The following is a 10,035-nucleotide window of genomic DNA, read 5'->3' as shown; positions in this document are numbered from 1 at the left end:
CCTATGAATTGGACGCCGTCAAAGACCTTACTGAGTCATTTTACCATACTTGTATTTACGGTTATTCTAGTACACTATATTTCATCATTTCATGACTTCTCTCCACTTCCTTAACAGTACTTGTAGAGAAAAAATATGATTTTAGTGCACTGGTTGCCATTTAGACGTTTACATCATTCGAATAATTCCTCAATGGCATTATTGATTTGAATTAAAAGTTTGAAAACAGTCACAAGAAGATCAGTCATAGATTTTTGTTTTCTTTGGATGACTTGCGGATTTCGTTTGAATCTACAAAATCTGAATTTCGAAAATTTGACATTGCGGCCCATGAATTTGATTGAAGCAAATTAACTAGACTTTCAAGTAGCATGCATTATCAGCAACAAACACATGTTTTGTACAATGTCACAAAATAATGCTCAACAATATAGCGTTACTGACAATTTGCTGCCACTGGTCGGTATCTTTACTCTGCCAAGTACAACAAACAAGAATTTATGAAGATGTTTTAGGTCACATGAGTTGGTGTTTGATATATTAGACGAGATCTTTTAGACATCGATGTTCCGGAAATCCATAGATCCCCAGCTATCACAGTAAATATCAAACGGGTAATTTAAATGAATCCTGTGCTAAGTTTCGCTCCCTCTACAACGCTGATGAAAAATTAGCTCTCATCTCTTCATTTACGTCAAACAGGAAAAAATGTTATATGAAACTTATCGATTGGACTCCATGCGTCATCAAAGCGTCATTTCAGAATTATGTCATACAGTATAATATAGATGGTCCAAATACAGCGATCTGATTGGTCGAGAAGCGAAAAGAACCGTGGTTTATTGGCGATATACCATGGCTGGCCTAGCGCGAGCTCTCAGCGTTTGCAAAAATCCGTTTTTTGACGTTCCACGTCAGAATTTCAATATAATGTCATGATATAACAGCAATAAATCACACCCAGCGACGGTATACCACTCCATTTCGATCAGTTCACTTCATCTATGCATTCGCTATCGCTCGTGCATATATGTTGTGAACTGGTAAAAATCTCGTGGTATACCGTCTCTAGGTGTGCTTTATTGCTTAATTATGGCGTATAGAATAAATGCAGAGTTTGTTTAAACCTGATACAAATACTTTGAACACTTCGACAGACATATTCAGGTCAAATTATTTGGTAACATGGTCAAGTTTGTCCAAATTCAGTTAAAACTCATACAAGCATACCTTGGGCTACAAATGCTCCCTTCACTGTGTAAAATCCTACGTCATAAGATGAAGGAATAGCAGATATCTGCCAGACGACGGGGGCGCTGGTTGAATACTCTTCAAAGATAACTTCCGCGATTGCATAAGACTCAAGTGACGGATCCTGGGAAAAGTTCCTTGGGAAGGTCTCCTGAAGTAGACGGAGCAATGAATGAATACATTTCAACTGTCCAAAGTTTAAGCATCATCGTACAGAAGGTGCATTGTTGAGAAAACGGTGGATAAAGACAGTTTTGTAATTCTAAGTCAATATTTATGGAATTTATTTTTCAGAGCAATTCTAGTTCTTTCAATATGATCAGTATATTTTTGTACCTTTCCTATTTTGTAATATATATGGACAGTTATGATGTCTGAAATGAGGTAATAATTTAAAATAAAATATGAAAATAAATAGTTGATAATTAACTAAACACACAAAGAAAATAAATAAATAAATAAATAAACATAGTTGTGGTTTTTAGTACGTCACGTATGCTAGCAGGACAAGAAATATCGTCTCTTGTGTCTCTCATGAAAGAAAACGTGGCATGTCGCAACACGAATATGCAGAACAAACACAGTAAAAGCAAAACTTTATACACTTTTCCGCAATATCTGTTTTTCTGAATTCCCTTCTTAAATGTTATGGTCTATCTCCTCTGTCTTTTTGGGTAGGCATGTAAATTGATTTACATTAAACTAACCTGTATGTAAATACACCGAGTAACAAAAGTTGATAGTAAAAATAGAATGTAGAGAAGAAAATTTGGTACGGTAACATTGTCTTTAAAGCAAATTAATTCTAACATCCATAGTGAAAAGAATATTAGAATGTTTATTATTCAAATTTTCTATCGCATTGTATTTACTGTAATTTACACTATTGTGAAATATTATCGCCGAAAACAGTTAAAATTAACATTTTGTAATGTACCTTCTGTTGGAAGTCAATTGCACATTACAGCTGCATGCATTATATATGTGTACAACATTTTTTCAGGAACATAAACGCGGTCATCAACATTTTAGTCATATTCATGGTTCTAATTTCTGGTCATGGAACCATGATTTAGCCACCTGTTTTCCCAACTATCCTTACATATTAGTCGAGGTTTCAATTGATTTTTGTCACTAAAATTCTACAATTCAGCAACAAAGAGTACCGCTACTATAATTTCCATCGATTATTTTCTCACATATGCATTTTTGTGACACATCCTTTTTCCCGTCATATACTTTATTATTTATCAAAAAAATCGGGGTAAATTATCGAGCGAAGGGTGAGGATTCATATGGCAAGAAAAAGTTCCACTTCGCTTTTGATTCGGTTTATGCATATCGTTACGTACCCTGTCTTCATAGACGATACTTTTTGGCGCTGGAATAAAGGGTCCTGCAACTTGGTCAAATTTCAAGATATAATCAGAAGCGGTTCTTCGAGGGTCCAGTATCTTACAGATTAAGTATATGGTACCTAGATTAAATGAGGGAATATGTTAATAACCGAACATGGATCAACCAAAGTGATTTCAAAATAGCGAAAAAACCAACCAATAATTCAAGCAATGTCAAACCGAACGTAACTGCTAAAGGCATGATTGGTATGCCAATTGTCTAAAATAATACACTTTCTTTTGTCAGAGAGTACATAGCTTTGAAATCAGTGACAAAAAGGTATCCTGGAAATTATGGGAATCATAAGCTGAAACACAGTCCATCCACAAAACTTTGTGGAACGACTGAGAGGTTCAATTAAATAAAATATTGCACCATACATTCGTTCACTTGTACTTACTTTTTAATGTTTAAGGACATTTTAAGGGCTGGTGACTCTAACCTTTGATCATTTTTTCACTTTTTTTATTTTAATGTCAACTACATGACACTGTTCTCACTACTTTTTTATTGTTTTTTGTTCATGTTGATTGCAAGTTCTTCTTCTACTTCTCACTAATGTTGAGATACACCGTACACAGTATTGAACTTGTCAGCCAAGCCAGCTCGGTACATTTTAAAGTACACAGTTATCAATGACGAGATAATTCTGGTCAGGACTAAGCTGTGTAGTTCTTGTTTCAACTTGATTTATGGAAGAGAACAAGAACTTGCAAATGATATAAAAGTCAGGAAATAGTGGATAAATCATAGAAAATTACAGGTGCTGTCGACTTAAAGTCCACTGAATCTTGTTATCGTGGTAATTAACAGGGATTTTAAGTGAAAGTTCACAGGGAGCAACACTAATTTACACTCTCAAGCACGGATGTAATTTAAGTTATCGAATCGAGGGAACATAGAGATTAAAAGAAGTGTGGCCACTGCAGTGAATTAATATTTGTTGATGAGTGGTTAGCTGCGAGACTTGTAAAATTATTGGGATGATTTCAATTATACAACTATTGGATGGCGATCTATGACAATTTCTATTGTAACCTGAATATCTGAAAGTAAATATAGGCATTCTTGCTGCCTTCATCGTCACGTTACTGTGTAAAGTCAAATTTTTCTCAATTAAAAGAATTAAGAAAACACGAACTCCCAGGACGCCCATGTAATGTATTTTACGGGGGCATTGTTAGTGGACAGAAGTACTTATACGTATAATAAGCTATGCTAAGAATACATACGTACACCTCGCATTGTCAGTGTTTGCTTCTAAGATCAGATTTCGAAATCGAAAATAGGACCCGTGTTGTCTTTCTTCGCCCAATAAGACATCTATTATGACATGTCCATCCTACAAAGAAAATATGAAAAATGCAGACCAAGGTCGATGTAGAGAAAGATCTTCCATATATTTTTATCTAGTTTGGGCGGTTTAATAAATAGCTTGAATTATAACACGCCACATGCTCATTCCTTGTCGCGATTCGCCAGAATACGTCATGTGACGAGAAAATAGATACGTCTAGTCCCCACCGGATCGACAAAAGTGACGTCAGAGGGTTTTATTTGAAAAGCTATTTCCCAAGGGAAATACTTCTGACCAAATTTGGAAAAATGTCCGGTCACGTTACCATAGTGTCGTCTGCAGCTTTGCAACAATGGCGAGTGACTAGAACGTGACGTGCGTCCGGGATAGGTGACGACATATTCTAAACAGATTTCTGACGTTTTCCAACATTCCAACAGCGTAGGAACTTGAACAGCTCATCGACGGAAAAGATTAAAGTGGAACTAAGGATGTCGCTAGGTGTTCTTAGAATAATTTTTGAAACAAAGTAGTACCACGTACAACTGAAACCGCTGTGGAAACAACGCCCAGTAAACTTGTTACAATGGATTGTTGCGGTGCAAAATATCAAAACACATTGAAAACTATATAACAATACAACATGAGCATGTGGTGTGTTAGAAAACACTTATAGCCTGGTCTTTATTCGGGCTATAGCGCCAGTCTATTACCCCTCGTGGCCGTGTGTTAAACGGTAACACACGGTCCCTCGGGGTAATAGACGGGCGCTATAGCCCTCATGACCAGGCAATAGGTGTTCATTATAACAAGCCACATGCTCATTCCTTGTCGCGATTTGCCAAAATACGTCATGTGACGAGAAAATAGATACGTCTAGTCCCCACCGGATCGACAAAAGTGACGTCAGAGGGTATTATTTGAAAAGCTATTTCCTTTCTGACCAAATTTGGAAAAATGTCCGGTCACGTGACCATAGTGTCGTCTGCAGCTTTGCAACAATGGCGGGTGACTTAGGGGTTATTACACGAAGTTTGGGCGATACCGCGTCGTATTCGAGTGATGTGTCCGTATTTTGACGAGTTGCGCAGCAACGAGTCAAAATACGGACACATCACGAGAATACGACGCGGTATCGCCCTAACTTCGTGTAATAACCCCTTTATCATACATGCATGCTTTGGTTATGACTTTTTTCCTACAGACGCTCCGAAATTAGCAACGAAATCAACTTGAAATCGACCTTGCTTCCTCCAGGCTGTACTTATAAAAAGTTGGTTGCTAAGGAGTGATGACAACCGTATCACTTCTTGATATTATTCCGCTATTGGGCCATTCCACTGTAAAGGAGGATTTATGGAGCACGTTTACAGCAAACAATTTAAATATTACGATGTCGACACAGGTTTTCACAATTTGAAGAAGATTTATTTTTAGTTTAAAGTGACGGTGGATGTAAAACATAGGCGGGAGTCCACAAAATGGGTGTGTTTTTGTGTTTTAATACATAACCTCATCCCTGCGTGAAAGTTATGAGGCCGCCAAAATCGGGTCAAAATACTCGCGCCACGCTCAAACTCTTATCGTGTATGAACAGCTGAGAGCACAGAGCAAGCAGCTCTGCGACATCTATGATTGCACATAGAGTGGATATAAAACCCGTACCAGTCAGTTTATATATCTCAAAGAATTATACATGTTTCCAGAGACGTCAAATATGCCGAATTTACCATCTCAGTAAGCGGATTAGTGAAAACATGAAGTGAGTACACTGTAAGCTGTAGTGTCGTAACTCGTTCGTGATTTTGTTGCTGTACGAATAAAAGTACATTTCAAAGGTATTTCCGTCGTCTGCTCGTATATTTTCCTTCCTGGCTTGCCTAAATAGAACTAAACTTCCTTTAACAACCGAAGCGAAAGTTTGACTTTCCCTAGATGGCACATTGTATCTGAAACCCGCACCGCATCGGTGCCACCAGACACGATCATGACCTGTGAACTGACAGGTACAAATCGGAAATATCATGTGCACCTTCAACTTTGTCTGTCGCGAGTATTTTCAGTGCGGTTGGTATTTCGTGGCTCATTTACGACTGTAAACGATGTAATTCACCGCCCAGATACTTTAAGCTCATCAACAGAAAACTTGTCTTAAACCGATTCTATCATGATGCTCTGTCAACCGATATCTTTACGTGTAATGATACTTCCATGGTGTAAATATTCAGCAGCGTAGACGACACGAAAACACTGCACCGTGCACCGCCACGGGACCGGCCGTGAATTGACAGGTGTCGGCAAATTATACAAATTTTCAATACGTTTGTTTGTATGTTTTTGGTACAACTGTACTTGTGCCTAAGGGCAATGCCCATGAAGTGACTGCAAACAACAGAATTTTGACCATAATCATAATGACGTTTCGGATTGTCATTTGTCTTATTCGCTCAGCTGTTTAATATGTACATATACCAACGAAGGTCATGCATACAGCGAAAGGTCACGCGTCCGCGTCGCTGTAAGTAGTTCGGTTACAGTGAAATATAATTCGTATTTTCACTAGTTAAAATATGGGCTCATATCAGTACCGTCTGAACAAGAGAAGAATGGCAATACAGGCATAGCATGTATGATAATAGAACGTATCGTGCGTCCGGGATAGGTGACGACATATTCTTAACAGATTTCTAACATTTTCCAACATTCCAACAGCGTAGGAACTTGAACAGCTCATCGACGGAAAAGATTAAAGTGGAACTGAGGATGTCGCTAGGTGTGCTTAGAATAATTTTTGAAACAAAGTGGTACCACGTACAACTGAAACCGCTGTGGAAACATCGCCCAGTAAACTTGTTACAATGGATTGTTGCGGTGCAAAATATCAAAACACATTAAAAACTATCCTATAGCCTGGTCTTTATTCGGGCTATAGCACCCGTCTATTACCCCTCGTGGCCGTGTGTTAAACGGTAACACACGGTCCCTTGGGTAATAGACGGGCGCTATAGCCCTCATGACCAGGCAATAGGTGTTCATTATATACGTAATGCAAGTTAATTCTTAACATCACAGATTAGCCTGTAAGTAGATATGTCTATCCACACTTTTGCGTCGCCCTGGAAACGGAATAACAGTAATAAATGATCATGGTTGAACAAGTTTATCTCTCCTAAAGAAACATTTTTTTCAAAGAATTCAGCATCGCCATCATTGCGACTGTAATCACATATAGAAAACAAAGCTACTTACAAGGTCTGTCGGAAGGCCTGTGTAAACTGGAGTTTCGCATGTAGAGTTGTAAAAAGGTGGCCAGTCAATCTCGTCCTCAAGGATAATTGTTAGCGTGACATCGTGTTCAAGCGTAGTGCCCTATATTGGGTATAAAAGGAAACGCAAGTGAAGTCTGTTATACTTCCAATCTGCGTTTGAAGAAAAGCTGGTAATTCTCAACAAAATGACCAAACAACGTAAAACCACATCGTGTACTCCGAGTGTAGCGGGTTGCCTATAGGCAGCAAACCACGGCAACGCCACGGCAATTTCTGTCCACTGTCAGTCCCTCCACGAGAACAGAGGGCAGCGTGAATTACATTTTTACGGATTTCCTGAAAGTTCCTCTGTAAGCTTTTAAACCCCATCCATTCATCCACCATCCAACCATTGATCCATCCATTCATCTATCAATCATCCATCCAACCATTTATCATCAATCCATTCGATGCACGCATCCATCCATCTATCCAATCGTCCAACGATAAATAGATTCTGTCGTTGAAACTCACAAAATTCCATGGACTTGAGATGAATGAAATAATTAACTTGTACTGGTTGTCAATATTACGCTCTAAGAATCCGTTTGTAACAAGAATGCCTTCGGGCCACATCTTGAACCTGTGGTCCTACAAAAAAGATGAAACGCAGCATAAGCCTTCCGTTCGGTGCTTGCGTCGACGAATTTTTACTGATGAAGTTACTGTAATTCTTTATAAAAGCTCCAGAAAATATGACTACAAGCTTTGATGTAATTTGTTCACGATTTAGAAACACTGGTATACGATGGCCATATATCGGGAAAACCGGAAGATTTCAAACAATATACAACACAATACGTAAGCCTACCGATGTAGATCAGTACACACGGAGATGACTCATCGAACTGAAGCAAATTTCTTCTGTACACAGAGCATCTCGGTCCATATTTTACAATTCTGACAATTTTTTTAATAATCATAACCTTCTTATTTCCCACATTGAATAAAGAGAGGAATAACAACTTTTCCCAGGAGGAGATAGCAATTTTGTAATTTTGTCAAGGTATATTTTTGACAGACGTAACAAATATTTTCAAGGAAACTAAGGGAATAAGTTACATCTGTGTTGGAAAAAGAAAGGTTACTGATAAGGGGGCCCCCTAGCCCATATGGGTGAGGTCCCAATTGTTATTGTTCGAATTATGCTTTTTGCTTTCTTCCTCTTCTGCCGTTTTTTGTCCACCTTATTCTTAAAAACTACTCGATGAAATTTTCTGAAAATAGGTACAATATTCAGGGACAAAGAGAGGTAGTGCACCTTATCCTTGAATTGTTAATTAGTCACACGACATGGAGGCCATATTAGATTTTAAAACCATGAAATGGCTACTAATAATCTAGGGGTCTGGCCAATTTAAAATTTTTTGCATACCAAACATGTATAACGTCCTTCAAAATTTGCTAATAATTGAGCTAATTGCGTGCAGTCACGTGACCATGACTGCCATATTGAATTTTCAAAAAATACCAATTCAGTCTTAAAAATCTTCTTCTCTAGAATAACCCACAGATCGAACTGAAATTTCACTCATATCGTTTTTAGTGCGAGTACTTTAAAGTTTGCTAAATACATTTGAATCATTCACATGGTTTTTCAAATTTTTTTGAAATTGATAAAATAGAATTAACCTTAAGCAAATGATTTCTGACTCCACAAATCAAGGGGAATCGTGGGTAGCCTTACTTACTGCATACAAGTTGTTGATCCTTTTGCTGCAGTCCAGTTCTATCTCTGTATATGTCGTGTGTATTGTTTTTATCCATTAACGACAAGATTTCCGTTATGTAGCTTATCTACAGCAGCCAATATGTATATATATCATATTGCGATATTGTATATTTCCCTGCCTGGCGAATTAACGATGTGTAGATAAATTTTTCCATTATAATGAACAGATTAAAACGGTTCGTCATGTTTGGCGACTCGAGTCTCATTCATCTTGTCTACCAGCGAAAGTTGTATTGATATCATTCAAACATCCATGACCCTGTCAAGAAACTTTCCCACATCTATATACATACCTTATTTCCAGATAGAATACCGAATGACGTTCCGTTGTTTCCGAAAGTGTTTTGAAAATTAAACACTTCCTTTCCAGGCTTCGAGCTCTGAAATCAGACGGAAGGAAGATTTATAGCGTGTTTCATTTCCATTGCATATCTTCTTATGAGAGAGAGAGAGTACATATCCCAAATAAGGCACGTCACGACTTCTGTGACTTTCCGGATGCAATCGAGTATGCTTGAATAAGGGTCAGGTCTTGAAATAGCACTACTGTCACCTGTGTCAATCCCTTTATTCACTGTATCACGCATATTATAATACACGTGTTTTCTGTATGTCAACATCAAGCTGACCTACAAGAAACTTGAATAGCATTGGAATAAACAGGCAAAGAGTGTGCTACTTACCTCGGAAATGCTGACCGTAAAACTACGGTTGGCTACATTTTCAACTGGAAGTGAACGAGCTTCCACGTAGAAGAGGAAAATTAATATCTGGTTAACTATAATAGACTGATTGAACAAACAAACAAACAAACAAACAAAAAATAAACAAACAAAAAAATAAATAAATAAATAAATAAATAAATAAATAAATAAATAAATAAATAAATAAATAAATAAATAATTGTAATTCTTTAGCTGCTTTAACTTTGATATGTGTGAATTATTCATTTCTAGAGCTGTCAGAATTTGTAACATACCTAGTACCTATAGGTGTGCGAAGAGACGTGAGTGTGCCTCGGCAATTTAAATGGTCAGAGCCGGCCGGTC

At 37.7% G+C, this 10,035-nt stretch overlaps 1 protein-coding gene across 1 annotated transcript; it reads right to left on the bottom strand.

The window, feature by feature from the left end:
- Positions 1-469: 469 nt before the first annotated feature.
- LOC139146994 (uncharacterized) lies at positions 470-7,836 on the bottom strand. Its single transcript, XM_070717846.1, has 6 exons — positions 7,729-7,836; positions 7,196-7,315; positions 3,886-3,991; positions 2,604-2,728; positions 1,231-1,402; positions 470-474 (listed from the first exon to the last, which is right to left on the bottom strand). Exons 1-6 carry the CDS (start codon positions 7,828-7,830, stop codon positions 470-472), a joined length of 630 nt encoding a protein of 209 aa, XP_070573947.1. The 5' UTR covers positions 7,831-7,836.
- Positions 7,837-10,035: the final 2,199 nt, after the last annotated feature.

This window comes from Ptychodera flava, chromosome 13 (assembly GCF_041260155.1).
Source record: "Ptychodera flava strain L36383 chromosome 13, AS_Pfla_20210202, whole genome shotgun sequence".
Lineage (NCBI taxonomy): Eukaryota > Metazoa > Hemichordata > Enteropneusta > Ptychoderidae > Ptychodera > Ptychodera flava.
Note: the sequence above shows the minus strand (reverse complement) of the source record. Positions and strands in the feature narration are given on the sequence as shown.